Genomic DNA, 20,982 nt, shown 5'->3' with positions numbered 1-20,982 from the left:
CTACCCCTGAAAGGCTGAAACTATATGTTCTGATAAAAATATGTGTATTGTGCCCGGTCAGATGCAGACAAGGATCTTGCATTCGTTACAGAACTGCACTACCAACCCTTCCAAATCAATGAAACGAATGGTCGCTACGCCAACCACCAAACAAGTGCCTGTGAAGGCTTCAGCTTCTCAACACACACCAGCCCAATCATCAGTACAGACTATTTCAACTCAAAAGGTTGCTAGAGGAAGCAGTGTGCCAATGTACGCAATCAGATGGCATAAATTGAACCTTCCACAGTTCAGTCTGCCGACGCTCTTCTCCAGCTCAATTCAGCACTATGCATTTCGCGATGTCACCTGACAACCTCCTCTTCTTCTGCTCCATCACGGCGTCAGTCGCCGCCACCTTCGCCCTCCTCACGCTGTACAAGCACCTCGCGCACCGACGGGCCCAACCTTCCGCGGACGACCTTGCAAGTCCAGCAGCGGGAGAAGAATCAGAAGAGCTCCTGCCGCTCTCCGCCACGGCTGCGGGCCTCCCTCCATTCATGTACAACCGGCTCGTCAGGCACAGCGGCAAGGGCGAGAGCTGCACGGAGTGCGCGGTCTGCCTCGGCGTGATCCAGGTCGGCGCCATGGTGAAGCTGCTGCCTGCGTGCAGCCATGTCTATCACTGCGACTGCATCGACCAGTGGCTGTTTTCACGCTCGACGTGCCCCCTTTGCCGCTGCAGGGTTGGTCCCTGGGAGGCTGACCAGGAGACGACTAGGCAGCTTCCTCAGACTTACCCTGCACCTGCATAGATGATCGTGACACACACCTGCAAGAAATATTTGTAGTAGGACTTTTTCTCCTTTTACTGAACTTTAAGCTCAAGCTGCATATAGGCTGTTACAATGTACTGTATTATGCAAATGTGCGTACAACGCCTCACTGGGAATGGGACTATGGGAGCATATTGACATCTCAATTGTCAGGGATTCATGAATTGTTAACTTCAGATTAGAAACTATCTTTCCAGTTTCAGCATGTAAGGTAGTAGATAAAATCAGGGCACAGCCCATCCCACAGTGCGAATGCATGACATAAACATCATGATATCAAGACAACAGGTCGGTGTAGCCACTAAGCATGCTATAACGAGATTTACAGTGAGCAGGAGGATGAACACACAAGAACGAAGCATAACTGAATCAACTATATGAAACTGAAGAAGACTCGGGATTCTTCGAATACTCATCTAAAAGAACATGAGGGGGAGAAAGGGGGAGCAGCAGAGATTGAATTCTTTCTTCTCTCCACAGCCTCCCCAAACAATGCAGCAGCAATCACAACGGAGAACAAACTGCATTCCTGCAGTCTGATAGTTTATCATGCTCGCAGAACAGAGTTTAAGAAAGTTTATAACAAATGTGTGGCAGCTGAAAACATTACAGATACAGATATATGTAAGAGCCACGACCAGAAGTCGAATTTCCATGAAGAACTGTGGCTTAAATCTGCACCGGTTGAACCGTAGGTTGTTGTTCCTGTGAAGCTGCCATTTTTCGGGGATGAACTGCATTGTACAAAGAAGTCTTGATGGTTTGGCAGATACTTGACATAATACTGGCTTACTGCAGATGTAACTGAAAATAGAATTCAGGTATGCATGTTTTAACATGAGAAAGATTAGCTTAAACAGCACAGAGCAGCTCTCATTTCTTTTTATATAGAGGAAGCAGCCCCAATTCTTCATTTATATTTTAGAGCAAGTAGCCCCGATTTCCAAGAGCTACAGACGGGAAAGTAGTGAGGTTCAAAATACAAATTGTAAATCTTGAACAATCTACAGAAATATCTATTTTCTGTCATGCAAACAAATATGCTTCAGTAAGATACGAGTGGTTTTGAAATAATTTCCAATTAACTTTAGATCAGTATGTAAGGCTAAAGCTTGTTTCAGAACTACAATAAATGCCGCACCAAATTTAGCAAATAGGTACCATTTTAGATTTTTTTTTTGGTATATATCTATATACTTAGGGCATAATCAGCAGTTGATTTCAAAATTATACTGAACTGTTGAAGGATATCAGTTCGCAAACTGCAACAATCTTTTGGTGAATCTTGCAGAAGAGAATAGAAAATATTATATTGTCACTTCATTTGAATCTTGCAGAAGAAAACAACGAATGTGCATTTGAACACTTTCAACAGTTCTGTACTTATAATGTACAACCAGACATATTACAAGAAAAAGCAAGTATCTTGCAATCTACAACAGGTTAGAGGGTCTAGGGTAGAATGTTGTGTGCTAAGAATAAGTTAGCATGACGCCTTTTAACCAGGGAAACTAATATGGTGAAAATCAGAAAATTTTGCCTACTGGTTGCTGGATCATGAGATCAGGGCCTATATCAAGAGCCAAATACTTGGTTCTTGGACTACGGAAGCAAAGGAGGGCCTTCTACTGATGCTTTGCCCTATGTGTGGAGGTCAGCTGGTTTGGGCTGAAACGATAATGATAGGGGGGGGGGGGGGCTGTAACTGTAAAACAACCATGATGGAAGTCAATTTTGAGTGTTGTGATGTCCAACTTTTCTTGTTAACATTGTTAAGCTCAATAGTAGAAGTGCCGAATGCACTTTATTTTTTTGATCAAATTGTGTGTGCAGTCTCACTCAACACGTCAGTTTTACATTTGGAAGGAATCATGTGCTCTGGTTGTGAGACATTGGAATTCTTGAGGTGCAAAACATTGACACTAGATTGCAGCGAACCATCAATGAGAGAACCAACAATGTTTAAGGAACTATAACAATAAAATAATGCTTAAGGATGCTTCAGAAGAAACAATGAAGGAACCCTTGTTAAAGACTATGAAAGGATCAGCTCAAGTCAAGAATGCAAATTTTTGTTTACCTAAGTTTGGATATGTGTGTTTAAAAGATTCTCATAAAATTCATAGATGTACATCATGTTATAATATGTGCAACCTCAAAAGCTATGCAGAAATATGTTCATATATATGCCAAACAAAAAGTAAGAGATAAGGCTTATCTTCTGCACAAAGATGACTTATCTCTTTTTTTACCATGCATATATGAACATATTGTTGCACAACTGTTTGTAAGGGTAGATTTTAACATGATGTACATATATGAATTTTTTGAGAAAGTACATGTATATAAAATTGCATTTCCACTCGATACAATGAAATCCTAGCTGAGGTGATGAAGTCTTATGTTAAATTTGGTTGCGTCTTCGAGAAGCAAGCAATGATTGATGCTCCTTTCTTTTTAGATTGGTAGGAACTCTATTACCTAGGTTTGTAAACAACATGTATCATTAATCTCCCAACTTGTATTAATGTTGTTGATGTTCCTAATTCTTGAACAACTAAATCAGATTTCTTAAACATGCAATTAAGTAACAACGGTGGGAGGGCACTAGTTTCACAGTTTGTGCACCCCATCATATCATTTATACTAGCACAATGCTCTCCAAACATCACATTAAGTGATGAAGGTGGACTCCTTGAAGAAGCCACCAGATTCTTCATCCTAGGGTGATCAAGCATTGGTTTCCGTATTTGTTGAAGGCAAAATCAAAGAGTCGTGGGAAGAAGAATGGGAAAAGCCAAAAACAAGGGCAAATGTGTATGTCATCTATGAGACGAGGCAGGTCACATGATCAAAGAGCAAGAGTGAAGAAAATGAAGAGTATATGCTCAACGCAGTAGCTCAAGATGATCCAAATGTACTTGTCGTTAGTAAACCAGATATTTCTAAAGAATAGATATGAGATTTGGGTTGTTCATAGCAACGATATAGTGCCGTGGTGGAAAATCCGCGGTCACCATGCTGACGCCACGATTTCAATGAATATAGTGTCCTCCGTAGCCGCCGGATCTCCTCCTCCTTGCCTGGATCTCATTGTGACGTCGTCCGCCCCCGCTACCAATCTGCCCTCCCGTCACCTAGCCCGCCGCTCTGCCCGCCTCTCTGGCTCGCACTGCTTTGTGTGAATGGGCAATGCTTTTGTGGAGCTGTGGTGCGGGATCAAGTCTCATGGCTTGGGATGGACCGACGATGGGTAGGTTGGCTTGCTGGTTGAGCAAGTTGTGGGCTTTGGGCTTTGCTGCTTTGGCCTTGCGCAGTTGGACTAGTCAGCTAATGTAGCTCTAAGTGGGCTACTGATAAGTGTGTATACCCGCAGTCAAGCTTAACCCCCTTCGTTGCCCCTACGCAGTCTGTAGTCAAGCTTAAGCTCAGTAGCTCCAGTTCAAGGTCTAAAACTTTGTTCTAGTGCTCTATTCTATATAGCACACAGCCACACACAGAGAGCACACTAGAGTGTAGATAGCACATAGCAGTAGCAGTAGCACAAGCACACTAGATAGCGATAACACAAGCAGTAGCATGCACATTGCTATTTTGATGTACTAAATCCTAGACTATCCCTTTTGGCCAATATTTACATTGTCATTTACCAATATAATTTCCTACTATCATATACTGTGATTTGTGTATTCACCACACCATTATGTGTATGGCGCCATCACGTCATGCCACATGCCATAAGCGTTGTAAAGGTGTGAAGGTGGTGTGTCACCGCGCCGCGCCTCGCCTTGCCACATCGCCGTAACAACTATGGGGTTGTTGCTTCCACATATGTTATCTCTACACCCGGCACATGGAATTGTTCTCTTAGCGGTTGCAAGAGGTGGTTACTAAGGTTAGGTTGTCTACGTTAACATGCATGGTTGGGCAGACTGCACACTGACAGAAGTTCAGTATATCCCTGACTTGCAGAAGTCATTTAATATATGCGAGATCTTAAAAGTAGAGCATCCATTCGAAGGTTTGTCCAAAATTTTGGCAAGAGAACGGAACCATTTCATCAACGGTAGGTAGGGAACAACAGTTGGCTATGCTTATGTGTGGAATTGCAAATATGGGCACAAACTTTAGCAATTGCAGGCGCAAAGTTGTGAGACAATGAAAGGAAGATGTGGCGGGAGCAATTGCAGGGCTTCATGCCCCTTTAGGTTGTGTTGGCAATGTTGAGCTGTCTCGACCGAATCGGTCAGCTCAACTCGCCTCTGGCAAGACACAACATAGCCTAGAGGCTCGCTAGGCTGCTCGATGGCACAATAGCATGAGCAAGTTGTGGGCTTTGGGCTTTGGGCTTTACTGCTTCGACCTTGTGCAGTTAGACTAGTCAGCTAATTTAGCTCTAAGTGGGCTCCTGATAAGTGTGTATACCCGAAGTCAAGCTCAAGCCCCTTCGTTGCCCCTACGCAGTTTGTAGTCAAGCTTAAGCTCAGTATCTCCAGTTCAAGGTTTGAAACTCTGTTCTAGTGTTCTATTCTATATAGCACACAGCGACACACACAGAGAGCACACTAGAGTGTAGATAGCACGTAGCAGTAGCAGTAACAGTAGCACAAGCACACTAGATAGCAATAACACAAGCAGTAGCATGCACATTGCTATTTTGATGTACTAAATCCTAGACTATCCCTTTTGGGCAACATTTACATTGTCATTTGCCAATATAATTTCCTACTATCATATACTGTGATTTGTGTATTCGCCACGCCAATATGTGTATGACGTCATCACGTCATGCCACACGCCATAAGCGTTGTAAATGTGTGAAGGTGGTGTGTCACCGCGCCGCGCCTCGCCTTGCCACATCGCCGTAACAACTATGGGGTTGTTGCTTCCACATATGTTATCTCTACACCCAGCACATGGAATTGTTCTCTTAGCGGTTGCAAGAGGTGGTTACTAAGGTTAGGTTGGCTACTTTAAGATGCATGGTTGGGCAGACTGCACACTGACAGAAGTTCAGTATATCCCTGACTTGAAGAAGTCATTTAATATCTGCGAGATTGCTTCAACTCTATGGTTGACATCTATCACTTCAAGGTGCAGTCACACAACGTACTTGCAAAGGGTTGGTAATCACGAAGAGGATTTGGATCAATGGAGGACATTGATTGATGGAAGATCTTAAAAGTAGAGTATCCATTCGAAGGTTTGTCCAAAATTTTGGCAAGAGAACGGAACCATTTCATCAACGGTAGGTAGGGAACAACAGTTGGCTGTGCTTATGTGTGGAATTGCAAATACGGGCACAAACTTTAGCAATTGCAGGCGCAAAGTTGCGAGACAATGAAAGGAAGATGTGGCAGGAGCAATTGCAGGGCTTCATGCCCTTCAGGTTGTGTGGGCAGTGTTGAGCTGTCTCGGCCGGATCGGTCAGCTCAACTCGCCTCTGGCAAGACACAACATAGCCTAGAGGCTCGCTGGGCTGCTCAATGGCACAATAGCATGAAATATTCCGTTCCTAAAACTCTAGACCAACACCCAAGATTCAGGATTCCAGAAGATTAAAACGACACTCCACGATAGCGTATATACATGCGACCCAAAAGAAGGACGATACAAATATGGAGACTAGGTGCAGTGCACTAACCTGGAAGGAAACACGCAGCGCCCATGACCTGCAAAACAAGTCGCAACACCGACGCCACACGGTTACACATCTCCGCACAAAGATTACAACACTAAATAAAGAACTAAAACTAAATAAAAAATATTCAAATCCAAGGATGCTGTTCGGCGAGATTCCGGGTGCTTACTGGGGTTTAGCGCGGTGAGCGCGGCGGCGCCAGAGAAGTAGCAGGAGGCAGGGTTGGCGGCGTCGATGGCGCGGAGGAAGTAGTAGCTGAAGGCAGGGCCATACCTAAGAATTTGAGGCGCCGGTGCTGATCGCAAAATGAGGCTCTACATTTGAGAAATACACCGATAACCAAAATATATTTCCATTTCATTATATAACTACAACATATTTTTCTTCAAATACTAAAACATGTTTGGGAGACCTCCAGCTCTGAGATTATGCAGCATTTAGAGTTTGTAGGATGAAATAAATTAATTTAAGTATCTATTTTCAGTCCAAATTAAAAACAAGATGCATAAACCAAATACCCTTGATTTTCCACTGCTCTTGCTAAGAAAAAATGAAGACAGGGATGACCAGCTCCAAGAATTACATTAGTTACATTATACATTCATGCAAAAAGAGTAAAGGTAGTCTTCAACGCCTCCCTACTTCAAAAATAGAACAAAAATAAAGATTCAGACATCGGCACATGGAAGTTCATGTTCAGCAAGAAATGAAAAGGCATGCTTTTGCTTGAACCTTGATCCGATGTCGACTTGCAGACCCAATGACAATCGGGATTCAATCTTGAGCAGAGAGAGAAAGAGGAAGGGACAGACGTGAGGAAACAAGAGAGAGAGTAAGAGGTGGGACAGGGAAGGTGCTTGCTGTCTAGGAAAGGAAACGAATGAAGGTTGTTAACTGTTGTACTGTTTCCTCTCACCTAATATGATAATTAGCTGCTGCTTAGTATGTACTTAAGCAAAATTTGGGGGCCCTGTTCGGTCACCTAGCCTGAACCTGCTAATATATGGCGCTGGTTGAAGGCGTAGGAGGCGTGCACCTGGAGGTTAGGAGGATCGTAGCCGGTGCCGCCCTGCTGGATGGCGGTGCAGTCGGCGCGGCCGCCGTCGGCGCTGCACGCCCAGTCGATGGCGCTCTGCAGCGCGGCGTCCTCCGCGTTGTTCTTCGCCACACACCACAGCTGGCGCCTGCTGCTCACCCACGCAGCGGCGGAGGACGCGCGCGTGGCGAGGAGGAGCAGGAGGAGGAGGAGATGGGGAGGGGAGGATGCGGACATTGGGTGACCTCACCTGGACGGCGACGATTTGGGAAGAATCGGAGGATTCAAATGCTACCGTTGGGAGTGGGACAGACAGGACAGGCGGTGAGGTGTGTTGAGAGTGAAGTGGACTGATGTCGTAGTGCAATGTGCTACAGCTGCGCGTCTGGCGGCGCTTTCGCTTCCTCTCCGGCTTTCCAGTGGGTACTAGGCCCGGAAATGTGCTTGTGATCTTTCTTTAACTCGTTCGTCTCTACTGTACTAATAATCACAAGTATTATTGTATTATACCATAGTGGTACGTTCATATCAGTACAAGCTGACCACTACTTACATAGCCAAATAAAACTCACGCTCAGACGAGTCTTCACTGATGTGAATCTCAAATCCTCACACCATCAAGGATCAATGTGCTTGACTATCCATGTCCCCAAAAAAGAGGTCCACATATTAGTTCCTGATGACCACATTTCTCATGCGTTGAAGTAAACTTCTGGATAATAATTATTGTCTTCATTGTTGTCTGTTCGATTCTTCAACGCTGTCCAACAATCATCACCAGCAGCAATGAACACCAGCAAACCCTCCGAGAATATGGCAACAACCATGTAGCCATCCTGGTGTACCGACATCTGACAAAGAACGACATGTTAGAAACACCATCTAAAGGGCACACTTGTGACATAGAGCTCGAAGCACATATCCACTTTGACTTGATGGTTAGTGGTGAAGGATGGCAGGGGATCTCGACGCTAGTTGTGGAGTCACATAAGTAAATAAAAATTGTATAATGTTACAACAATTTCTACAAATTACCTGTAATATCTATGTTACCTCTCCAACATAACTTGTAGTCGATAATGAATAGGCAAGTACATAGAAAATTGATTTGTCATGAATTGCACAATATGATGCGCCAACATTCCTATGTCCAATATAAATTTACTATTCTTTTCCACATCATAAAATCACTAATCAAAACATACTCATAGTAGTACAAGTAGCATGCTTCAAACATTCCCAGTAACATTAAAGCAAAAGGCATAGGCTTAAAATACCTTACAAACCAATAAATGATCCAAATTTTAGTTGATGTTTGTCCAATCTTGGATCATGATCTAACAATCCAAGAGTTGTCCTCCACCTCTCGCTTCTTTCTCTCAATGATGGTTTGTTTCTTCCACCCAACGCCAGTCGTCGACTGGCTCTCCCATCCCATTTGCCTACACCCATCTCTGGTGGCTCTCTCGTCGTCGCCGTCCACTGCCGCACTAACCATTCCAATTTAAGCACCCCTGTCACTGACCCCGCCCGGCCGCCACTCATGGCACTGCAGCGCCACTGCATCATCACTGCACAACCACACCTCACCCACTGCGGGTAGTGTCGCAACTCTGTGCCTCTCTATAACTCAATAGCCTCCTAGAGCAACAAAACCCCAACTTTAATCTCTCTACCGGCGCCGTTGGCCAAAGATTTTATAGATTCAGTTGATTGAAATCTAGGAAGTATGAAAAAAAAGAAGAAAAGCATAAGCTGTTAACACATGAGAATAGAGAAAATATAACAAATGTGATGCTATTTATGCTAAAAAATAAAACATAGAAGTCTTTATACAGAAAACATGGTAGATCCAAATGATGTCCCAATTATGGTAATCCTATTATCTTAAAAACATGGTAAACACTAATTAGCTATTTTGCAGAGATATAAGGTCGGATTTATTGGATTAATATCACTAAGTACATGGAAGACAATACGGAGAAAGGCAAAGATACACCGGGCAAATGCCATGGGTAATATACAGCATAGATACAAAGTTATGTGCAGGGACAAAGGCAAGAGGGGGGCAAGCGTGAGAGAGTTATCTAGGAGTGCACCCTATTATATGACATGTGCTTTTGTAGTTGCTACAAGCCGATGCTACTGCCCAAGCGATGCTCACATGTGATTGCCGTGTGTGCTATGAAGGACATGAGGACTTGAAGGTATGTCTCGGACTAATTCAAGAAGGAACTCTCTTCAGCACATGGAATCATGAGGTATATGGTTTTGGGATTTATGGTACATTCATAAAGGACCCTTGGCCGGACTGCGTGTTCATCCAAGTTCCCGACAAGATGAAGCAGAAGAAGGGACGATAATGGATGATGAGGATCCATAATGATATCTATGAAGTAGAAGTCGGTTATCGCATGAAATGGTGTAGAAAGTGCAACGGAACATTCCACACTTACAAGAAATGCACCGTTGGTGTGCCTAGTGCCAACCACGCTAAAGCAGGTCCTTCCATCTCAGCTGCAGATGGGAGACGTTCTTGTGCTCGTCGATCGTCGGCTTTGGCAACTCATTGAGTTTGATTCATGTTGTAATTTATGGTGTGATGAATATTAGTGTATGCAACATTGTAATTTGATATTCTAGTCATGAGATTATTATTATGACTACTGTTGTGATGTGTTAATTCATGATTGCTATTCTGTCGAGTACATTATGTCTTGTGAAATGTATGTATGGGACTATGTTAACATATTTCTCTACGCATTAAACACTTTAATCTCTCATGCCATATGTTGCACTCTTATTTGTTACTTTCTATTTGTTTTGCTTAACAAAGTCTAATTAACTTTCAAACTTGCAGGTATGTATCAAGCGCACCCGGAGCTGCTTGACCCTCAGCTCGACATTAGATACCAGTCCTACCTAACCGTCATGCAGGCTAATGAGCTCCTGGTACTATGACCCAATGTGCTGGATGAAATCATGAGGATCGATGCTCGCTGGATCCCAAGGTTTGCATAACTTCTATCTATCGTTGTATACACCTTATTGTTGAAAGTCTTCGCTAAATGTATTTTGTTTGTAGGTTGCATGTTGTTGGGCTTCTTTCATTGTGCAGGATGGTGGAGGTGGATGCGGTGCTACGAGTGTTGAGTTGGCAAGCCACTTTAGCTACGACAAGGCCCTCTTGGCAGTGCTTGTGGATAGGTAGCATCCCAAGACGCACACCTTCCACCTTCTGTGCAGCGGGATGGTGCCCATGCTTAAGGATGTCTCCCTGCTGCATGGCCTACCTTGCACGAGTGTCATAGTTGGCACGAGGGACATAGGCATGATGTGGTGCATTGACTTCCTTGCCCAGTTCAAAACCGTTGTTAAAAGGGACGGCTTGGCCCCCATGAGGATGATTCTTGGGTCGGAGAAGCACAGCCCAACGAAAGTCTTCCTCATATAGTTTGTGGTACATCGTTTGTGTAATGTAATTTCATGTCGTTCATGTTACTACTGATTAACTTATTTTTTGTCATTTCGTAATTCACAAGAGGAGAACATCCAACCACTAGCAGGTGACGACAACGTCTCACGCCACTTGGAGGAGTACTTGTTGTGATTTTTCTGTTGGATCATGTTCACCGAGACCCATGACAACTCGGTGTCACGGAGCATGGTCCCATATGCTAGGAGCCTGTGCTTCAACTGTGCCGGCTGCTATGTACAGGGGCCTTTGCGATTCCCACATGAAGTTCATTGGAATGTGATCTTCACTAGGTGTCCACTACTGTCACAGATGTGGTCGTACAATAGGTTCGCCATCGGTCGGTCGGTTGATGACCACATCACGTACTAGTTTCTAGTAGATGGCATCGAAGAGCCAACCATAGGGTCTTTGTGGTGCCAATGGTGGGTAAGAGCTATCAACTCTTCATGCATACATTAAATCATTGCATTACTATGTTCGTCTAACAAAGTTTTGGTGCACAACCGACTTGCCAGTGTGCAAACCCTCTGTGCGTACCCAGACTTCACTTTGTAGTTCAATAAGCGGACGGTGAATGACATCACGTGGAGGCCATACACTAACGAGGAGGTACACACACACGCCCCCTCGGACTTTTTGTCTTGTGCACATGGGACCAGGAGTACTGGCTAATGCGAAGCACCATCATGTTCGACACCTGCATTGAAAAGTATTCCCCGCATCGTGTGATGTAGCAATTCGGGTGGTTCAAGGCATTTGTAACAGCCCTAAATCCTAAAACCAAGAAAATATAAAACTTATCCAAGGAAATAAAATAATTTGTAAAGTTAAATAATCCAAAGAGAATATATATATGTATATCTTTGATTTCTTGTTTATGTGAGCCTATATATATGTGGTGTTGTATAAGTATAAAAATACATGTGTATATACATGAGAGAGAAAGAATGGGAAAAGAAAAGCTTTCAAGCTGAATGGACCAAAGCCCAGCTCTCTCCTCCTCTCTTCTCTCTGTTCGGCCCAACTCCAGCCAGCCCAGCTCATCTGCCAGCCCAGCCCGCCCTCCATACTCTCTTCTCCCTCTCTGCTTCAGCTCGTAGCAGCAGCAGCTGGCACCACCTCGCTGTCGACGTCGCGTCAGAGCCAGAGAGCAAGCACCAACTACCCAAATAAGTTCGCTAGTGCTTCTAGAAGCTCATGCCTGTGCTAATATTGTTAAAGCCCGAGCCGATCACGAGTTGTGCACTTGAGTTCATCCATCGGGCGCGCAAAGTCCCGATCAAATTCACGAGATAGAGATGGAGATAAGCAATGAATCAAAAGCAGGAAGAATCTCAAAGCTATGCGTGATCTTTTGCCTAAGAGATAGAGATCCAAGCACGTTTAAATTGCCAAATTCGAATTCGGATTGCCACCGTCGCCTCTTTTCAAATCTGAGTTGAATTAGAGATTAGGGAGTCATCCGCCTATAAATATGCATACCTAGAACCTCCCCAGATCATCCTGCAACTTTTGGCCAACTTCTCATTCAAAAATCGATGCCTAGAGCCTAGTTCTGACTAGAGCCCGAAGCTCCAAGCCGCCACCTGCCGTCACTAGCCTCAACTGTGCACCGCTGATGAAAACCCGTAGCCCAGCCGAGTTTGCGAGGTGTCAGAGTCTGAGTTCCGCCACTCGTCGGAGTAGCAGGAGGTCGACGACATGATTCCAGTCGGTGATGTTTGTTGTGTGATCTTGTGAGTGGTGATATTTGTTGTGTGATTTTTGGTTCTTTTTGGATCTTGGTGTTTATGTGTTGTTATTTTTCCGCGTATGTTGCGAGTAGACTCCAATGTTCAGGAGGAGCTAGAAAGTCTGCATGGTCAGGATTTTGAAGACCGAACTGAGTTCAGTGAATGTAAGTTGTATTCTTAATCATTTTTATATCAGTTTTACAAATGTTTTGTTTTATAAACATGCATGCTAATAATTTACTGGGAATCACAAGAGTGAGGCTTTACCCTAGTTTTTCCTTTATCATCGTTGTCTCTATAGTATGGTTTTGGGTTATGGATATGTAGATGATGCTTAGCCTTGCTTTGGGATAGCAACCATGATAATTGTTCACAAACTTGATAATGGTCCTATGCAACAATGATAAAATATGATGTTATAATTTTTTAGCAACATGGTATAAGAATTTGAGCAAGTGGTATGATGAGATGTATGGTTGGGAAAGTGGTAGTCTTGCTCAAGTCTAAGGACATGTTAGTGGGGTAACCTTTCTGTGTTTATAGTACAACCATAAGCCTGGTATGGGACGGACCTAGCCAAGTAGTTTTCTTACTCTTAGCATTGTGTAGACCAGCCAGAAGAGCGGTCAATGGATGATGTCTTGAGATCCAAAAAAAAGCAAAAGAGGGGGCTTCTGTTGTTGAGGTGGAATCACGAGACAATGAAACATTAGCGGGTGGACACGTGCTGAGAGGGGTATTGTAAAGGCTTTGTAGTGGATTCCTATCGCACACCTCAGTAGTGTGTAAGAGTTCTCCATCGGTCAATGAATGATCGGCAAAATGGGATGAAATGTCTTGTGGATAAAGTACAACCTCTGCAAAGTTAAAACTAAATATTCAGCTGTGCTTACGGTCATGATTATAACTTGATGTTTTGGTTAGCCGAGTCAACTATGATGGTGGGAATCGTAGTTGAGGATGGTCAGTCATAGTGGTGGGAACTATGATTGAGGGTTCAACCTTAGTGGATGGAACTTTGGTTGAGGTATTCGTTAGTTGGTTAAGTCAAGATGGATGGAATCTTGAGGTGGTTTGTTATTCACTTAATTATTAATGCTTTTCAATGTTTTTTTACTTAAATGTTGATTTATGCAAGAGAGCCATATTAGCCTTATTCTTGTCAAGCTTTCATATGATACTATTTCCTTCACAACTTGCTAAGTACGACAAGTGCTCACTTTTGCTATCACCAAACACTCAGTTGGAGAAGGGATCAAGGTGTACGCTGAAGGTGGATCATTTTAAGATGATTTCTATGTCGATGATGCCTGTAGAAGAGTCGTAAAGGATTAGAGTCTTCGTAGTTCGTTTAGTTCCATTGAGAGTTTAATTGGTTCTTTGACTCTCGAAGGTCACTTCTGTAAGACGGTTTATTCGATTAAATTTGGATATTGTAATGATTATCATCAATGAAGTCACTATGTATTGGGATTGATTCCTATGCTCAGCATATAGATGAGATTGATTTGTTTCTTAAATCGGTCTCGACAGAGGTGGTATCAGAACCATATCGACCTATAATGCAGCCTTAGATAGCTGGTCAACCCTAGAAAGAGAAACTTTGAAAAGAATAAAAGCTATTCTTAAAGACCCCTTACCCTCCTCTCATCTAGTAAGATTTACTTACCCTGCTCTTGTGCTCAAACCTACAAATGGAGTCGGATCTCAATGAAGTTCGTCATTCCAACGGATTGCGCCAATGGATCTTGCCAAGGATTCTATGGGCCTTACTTACCGACATGGGACACCAAAAGAAGTCAATGTACAAAGGAGCAAGGCAAGCCAACCACATGGAATGGTCTGTCACCGTCTTCGTCTATGGACGTCGCACACACAAGGGGGAATTTAGATTTGCACGCACCTACACCACGGAGACAAGGAGATCCAGCTTCGAAGAAGGCATACGAGACACCACCCGTCAAGCCCTCTACCGCTGTGCCTAGACTATGAAGTAACAACTAAGGACTTGTTGTACCGCTACATCCCTATTCATGATGACTCAAGCCCGGATACTGGAGTCTGATGCTACTGCGATGAAGAGAATATAACACTCCAAATTCAAGTTCAACTCACCGTCACCCTGGATCAACTCTATGAGAACACCAAACAAGAACTGAAGGAGGTTCGCCACCACTTGGAGGAAGCTGAAGAGGACAACATGACACTTCGACACCGCTTGCGTGAATCCACTCCTACACCAGTGTCGCCCTCAAGCAAGAGAGCCCGCTCTGAACCTCTCTCTAGCTCTGGATTAGAGTACCCAGATAGTGACTCGGATGGAGAACCTATAACCCCCCCCATGTCTACCAGATAGGGAGTCTCGTGTAAGAATAATAAGGATCGATTAGTAGTGTCATTTTGATCATTTTGGAGTTTTGGTTATTATTGATCTTTTTGTTTGTGAGTCTCAGATGTGAGTTGCAGGATTGCCCTTAGGCACCTTGTTTGCACCCACATCTTACAAGTAGGGTTGATAATAGTAATAAATACAATAAGAGTTTTTTAAGTAAAATCATGCTCTACAGCATAGAGTTCTTCTTAGAATCTTGTGATTTCCTCTTATCTAGGCCCTACTCTACCAGATGGTAAACATCAGGAGCAACCTCGAAAGCAGTGGCAATCTCACAGAAACCTCACCTCCACCACCACTTCCGATGACTATGGAGCAGCTTATGGTTATGCAAACCCATATCCTGCAAGGGATGGCCCAAGCAATAACCAACATGCAACAGACTACTTAGAATCAAGCGCCACCATAGCCTCACTACCACAACCAATCCAAGTTGGGGAAATTCATGAGGACTAAGCCACCCACATTCTCCCACACTACTGAGCCACTCAATGCAGATGATTGGCTTAAGACAATTGAGAAGAAATTGTTGATCGCCCAATGCAACGATCGTGAGAAGGTTCTGTATGTTGCACATCAGCTCACCGGTCCTGCCGCTGACTGGTGGGATGCTTTTTGCAAAGCCCATGAGGACCAAGAGTCAGTCACTTGGACAGAATTCAAGGAAGCTTTTCGCTGCCATCATGTACCAACAGGCACTATTGCTATGATGAACAAGGAGTTTCGTAACCTAAAGCAAGGGTCAATGTTAGTGAATGAGTATGTCAACAAGTTTACTCAACTCTCAAGGCATGCACCAGAGGATGTAGACACTGACGAGAAGAAACAAGAGTGTTTCTTGGATGGATTCATTTATGGGATGAAAGCTCAGTTAAGCACCCATGACTACCTGGATTTTTAGCATTTGGTAAACAAGGAACTTTTATTGGAAGACAAACAACGTATGCTTGATGAAGATCACAAGAGAAGAATAGTCTCACAAGGATAACACTCAGGAAGTAACTCTTGCACATGCACCACGCTGCCCTAGGGACAGCAGTAGTCATACACTAAGTTTAGACCTTAAGAAGCAGCACCTCGTTCTGTGAACCAGCAGTCTCGCTCCAACACCAGCTACAACACACCAGCCCTGACCAAGAAATCTAACCCACATTCTCCAACTAGACGTGCATGTTTCAAATGTCATGAGATTGGACACTATGCCAATCAGTGTCAAAAGAGGAGGCAGAACCAAACCCCGGTTCCATTCAACTTGAACACACCAACGAAGACACCTGCTCCAACTTAGAACCACAATCAGTATTAGACATCTGCACCACCCAACAGAGCTCAACAGAACCATGTGAAGGGACACGCGAACCACGTCTCATTAGAAAAAGCTCAGGATGCACCTGATGTCGTAATCGGTATGTTCTTTGTGAACTCAGCCCCTGCCTCTATTTTGTTTAATTCTAGAGCCTCACATTCGTTCATTACATCCAAACATGTGGCCAAAAACATAGTTTACCAGTAACAACCTTGAGACATAAGATGCTAATTAGATCACCTGGTGGAGAAATGAGAGCTAGTCTCCTCTGCCCTAAGATAAACCTTAAATTAAGGGGAGTAGACTTCCCAGCTAATCTCATCGTCCTGGACTCAAATGGGATCGCTGTGATCCTTAGAATGGATTGGTTAGAAAAGTTCAAGGGAATGATAGAGTGTGCTAGAAGGATAGTCACCTTGGAAAACGAAGAAGGTGTCAAGGTAGAGTTCATGGTAGACACACCGTCAGTAGAGCAGTGCAAGTTGAACCATCTTGAAGGATCGATAGTGGACCAGATATGGAGGATAGTCTGTGAATTTTCAGACGTGTTGCCATATGAATTGCCAGGTATGCCACTAGATCGAGACATTGAGTTTGTAATTAATCTTGTGCCTGTAACTATGCCTATAGCTAAGAGACCCTATAGGATGCCCGCTAACAACCTAGCCGAACTAAAGAAGCAAATACAGGAGTTGTTAGAGAAGGGTTATGTTCGCCCTAGTACCTCGCCATGAGGAGCACTTGTGCTCTTTGTGCAAAAGAAAGATGGAAGTCAAAGCATGTGCATAGATTACTGAACACTCAATGATGTCACCATAAAGAATAAGTATCCCTTACCCAGAATCAAAGATCTGTTCGACCAACTTACTAGAACTCAAGTGTTTTCAAAGATAGACTTAGGGTCAGGATACCATCAGCTTAAGATTCAAAAATCGGGTATACCCAAGACAACATTCATCACCCAATACGGATTGTATGAGTTTATAGTCATGTCGTTCAGTTTAACTAATATCGTGGCTTACTTCATGTACCTCATAAATAAAGTTTTCATGGAGTATCTGGATAAGTTCATAGTAGTGTTTATTGATGACATACTGGTTTACTCTAAGAATGAAGAAGAACATGAGGAACATCTAAGAATGGTTCTTGGAAAGCTTAGAGAACATCAACTGTATGCTAAGCTTAGCAAGTGCGAGTTTTGGTTAACAGAAGTGCCATTTCTTGGACACATTTTATCTGTAGCAGGAGTTGCAGTAGACCCAAGCAAGGTAAAAGATGTGCTGAATTGGAGATGACCTACCAGTGTTACAAAAGTGAGAAGTTTTCTTAGTTTAGCAGGCTATTATTGTCACTTAATAGAAGGATTCTCAAAGATAGCCACGCCACTCATAGAATTGCTAAAGAATAAAAAGATGTATGAATGGACAAACGCTTGTGAAACAAGTTTCAATAAGCTTAAGAAAAAGTTAAGTATAGCCTTAGTGTTGTGCTGTCGGATATCCAGAAGAACTTCGATATATACTGTGATGCATCTCGACAAGGTCTTGGATGTGTTTTGATGCAAGAAGGACAAGTGGTAGCATACGCTTTGAGACAGTTGAGGACTCATGAGAAGAATTATCCAACTCATGACCTGGAGTTAGCAGCAGTGGTACATGCTTTGAAGATATGGAGACATTGTCTTCTTGGAAGAAGATGTGAAATATACACGGATCATAAGAGCTTGAAGTATATATTCACCCAGACGGATCTTAACTTGAGGCAACAAAGATGATTAGAATTGATCAAGGATTATGATGTAGGAATCCATTTTCACCCGGGAAAAGTAAACATGGTTGCAGACGCGTTAAGTCGTAAAGTGTACAGTACTATGACTATGTTGTGAGAAGCTCAACCGACTTTGTGCGAAGAATTCCGATGTCTTAACCTAGCTTTTGTCACAGATTTAGAAGTAGTAACCATGGAAGTGGAACCAACTTTGGATGAGGACATCTGGAAGGGCAGGCAGAGGATGAAATATCAAAGGGATTAAAGAGAATATTAAAGCAGGCAAAGCCCCAGATATCTCAATCGATGAGAAAGGCATGGTATGGTTCAGCAAGCGCATCTGTGTACGAGACCAGAAATAGCTTAAGGAGATAATCTTAATAGAAGCTCCTGAGTTAGCTTACTCTATTCACCCAGGCAGTACTAAGATGTACCAAGATTTGAAAGACCGCTATTGGTGGCCTAGTATGAAGCGGAAAATAGTCGAGTATGTGGTAGTGTATGATGTATGTTAGTGTGTGAAAGGAGAACATCAGAAACTAGCAGGATTGCTACAGCCTCTGAAGATAACAGAATGGAAATGGGAAGAAATTGGGATGGATTTCATAGTCGGTTTACCTCGGACTCAATCAAGTTACGATTCAATATGGGTCATTGTGGATCGTCTCACGAAGGTAGCTCATTGTATCCCGTCAAAACAACCTATAAAGGAGATAAGTTAGCAAAGTTATATATTACCAGGATTGTGTGCCTATATGGAGTTCCAAAGAGAATAGTGTCGGATCGAGGGACCCAATTCACCTCAAGATTTTGGCAGCAACTTCATAAATCATTGGACATGAAGTTGAATTTTAGCTCGACATACCACCCATAGACAGATGGACAAACATAAAGAATAAACCAGATACTTAAGGATATATTGCGAGCTTGTGCTCTTCAAAATTGCAACAGTTGGGGCAAGAATCTATAGTATGCAGAATTTTCGTATAACAACCGTTATCAGTCTAGTTTACAGATGACCCTATTTGAGGCATTATATGGAAGGAAGTGTAGAACACCCTTGCATTGGAGTGAGATCGGAGAATGTCAAGGAAGCTAAGGAGCAAGTCAAGGCAATACGAGAAAAGTTAAAGACAGCCCAATCCAAACAGAAGAGTTATGCGGAAACTAAGGTTAAAGGCAAGTTGGCACCCAGATACATTGGACCATTTAGGGTGAGTGCTAGACGTGGAGAAGTGGCCTACCAGTTGGAACTACTGCCCAGGCTAGAGGATGTGCACAATGTGTTTCATATATCACCGTTGAAGAAGTGTTTGCAACTACCAGAGGAATGGTTACCCCTAGAAGAAGCAGAACCACAAGAGGATTTGACTTATTCGGAATACCCAGACAAGATTTTGGAGACAGCTGAGCGTGTGACTTGAAGAAAGGTCATACGTATATGCAAAGTACAATGGAGTCACCACAATAAAGATGAAGCAACCTTGGAACAAGAAAAAGAGCTAAAGGCAAAGTTTCCTCACTTGTTTAGAGATTAGCCCGAATCTCGAGGACAAGATTCCTTTAAGGGGGTAGGTTTTGTAACACTCCAAAATCCTAAAACCAAGAAAATATAAAATTTTCAAAGGAAATAAAAGAATTTGCAAAGTTAAATAATTCAAAGAGTATATATATGTATATATTTGATTGCTTGCTGGATTGCTTGTTTGTGAGCCTTTATATATGTGGTATATATGCAGTATAAGTATAAAATACATGTGTACATACATGAGAGAAAAAGAATGGAAAAAGAAAAGCTTTTGAGCTGAATGACCAAAGCCCAGCTCTCTCCTCCTCTCTTCTCTCTGTTCGGCCCAACTCCAGCTAGCCTAGCTCATCTGCCGGCCTAGCCTAGCTCATCTGCCGGCCTAGCCCACCACCCATCCTCTCTTCTCCCTCTCTGCTTCAGCTCACAGTAGCAGTAGCACACCACTGCGCCATCGACATCGTGTCATAGCCGGAGAGCAAGCACCAACTACCCAAATAAGTTTGCTAGTGCTTCTAGAAGCTCAAGCCTGTGCTAATATTGTAAAGCCCGAGCTGATCATGAGTTGTGCACTAGAGTTCATCCATCGGTCGCACAAAGTCCTGATCAAATTCACAAGATAGAGATGGAGATATGTAACACCCAGTTTTAAACAGACAAAATTGGGCACAACACATGTATGCCAGGATCTAGTTTTATACATGTGCTTACATCATCAGTGTTATCATCACAGTGTCATTATTACAACATCATATTTAACATTATTACAAAAGGACCTGAGGGTCTAAAAGAAAACACAGCGGAGAACTAAAGGGTCTTCAGCGCCAGCGGCTCCATCTTCCACAGGCATCGACCGGGGGGACCACAGCCTAGAACAGCACCTCCGGGTCGAAGTCGTCGTCGAAGGCTCTAGCATCATTGACGGCTTCTGAACAGCGGTTGAAAACAGGGAAGGGGACAACAAGTGTGAGTACAAAGATTGTACTCTGCAAGTGGAGGGAAAACATGTTATGGGGTTTAAGTCAAGGAAAGGCTTGACACTGGTTAATAGCACTAAGCAACTATGACCTGCCTATGACTCTAACAACAGGCATCCTATTTACTAAGTGTGAAGACACGATTGTAACCAAAAGATTTGACTCACCGGATTCCATTCGACTACCAAGACTCACCAGGTAATACCATTACCCGGCTACCCAACCATCCATACCAAACCTGATCCCAACTAATCCTAAAGAAGTCCAAGCTCGCTCTTGTCCGTGAGCATGGCTGATCGACCAGATTGACAC

The 20,982-nt window shown here is 43.3% G+C and overlaps 2 protein-coding genes across 2 annotated transcripts; one reads left to right on the top strand and one right to left on the bottom strand.

Moving 5' to 3' along the window:
• The first annotated feature begins 204 nt into the window (after positions 1-204).
• LOC133883648 (RING-H2 finger protein ATL66-like) lies at positions 205-1,081 on the top strand. Its single transcript, XM_062323023.1, has one exon. It carries the CDS (start codon positions 330-332, stop codon positions 792-794), a length of 465 nt encoding a protein of 154 aa, XP_062179007.1. The 5' UTR covers positions 205-329; the 3' UTR covers positions 795-1,081.
• Positions 1,082-1,176: 95 nt separating this feature from the next.
• LOC133883646 (PLASMODESMATA CALLOSE-BINDING PROTEIN 5-like) lies at positions 1,177-7,948 on the bottom strand. The gene is made up of 4 exons (XM_062323021.1): positions 7,493-7,948; positions 6,626-6,770; positions 6,460-6,487; positions 1,177-1,549 (listed from the first exon to the last, which is right to left on the bottom strand). The coding sequence occupies exons 1-4, from the start codon at positions 7,727-7,729 to the stop codon at positions 1,393-1,395; spliced, it is 567 nt and encodes a 188-aa protein (XP_062179005.1). The 5' UTR covers positions 7,730-7,948; the 3' UTR covers positions 1,177-1,392.
• Between the last annotated feature and the right edge of the window lie 13,034 nt (positions 7,949-20,982).

Source organism: Phragmites australis, chromosome 10 (assembly GCF_958298935.1).
Source record: "Phragmites australis chromosome 10, lpPhrAust1.1, whole genome shotgun sequence".
Taxonomy (NCBI): Eukaryota; Viridiplantae; Streptophyta; class Magnoliopsida; order Poales; family Poaceae; genus Phragmites; species Phragmites australis.
The sequence above is the reverse complement of the archived record's forward strand: the minus strand, read 5'-3'. Positions and strand labels throughout refer to the sequence as shown.

Excerpts from the sequence above, each read along its gene's own strand:
- LOC133883648 (XM_062323023.1), top strand. The coding sequence starts at position 330 with ATGCATTTCGCGATGTCACCTGACAACCTCCTCTTCTTCTGCTCCATC.
- LOC133883646 (XM_062323021.1), bottom strand. The coding sequence starts at position 7,729 with ATGTCCGCATCCTCCCCTCCCCATCTCCTCCTCCTCCTGCTCCTCCTC. Across the intron at positions 6,771-7,492 it reads ACGATCCTCCTAACCTCCAG|AGCCTCATTTTGCGATCAGC; the intron begins GTGCACGCCTCC and ends TCTCAAATGTAG. Across the intron at positions 6,488-6,625 it reads GCTCACCGCGCTAAACCCCA|GTCATGGGCGCTGCGTGTTT; the intron begins GTAAGCACCCGG and ends CTTGTTTTGCAG.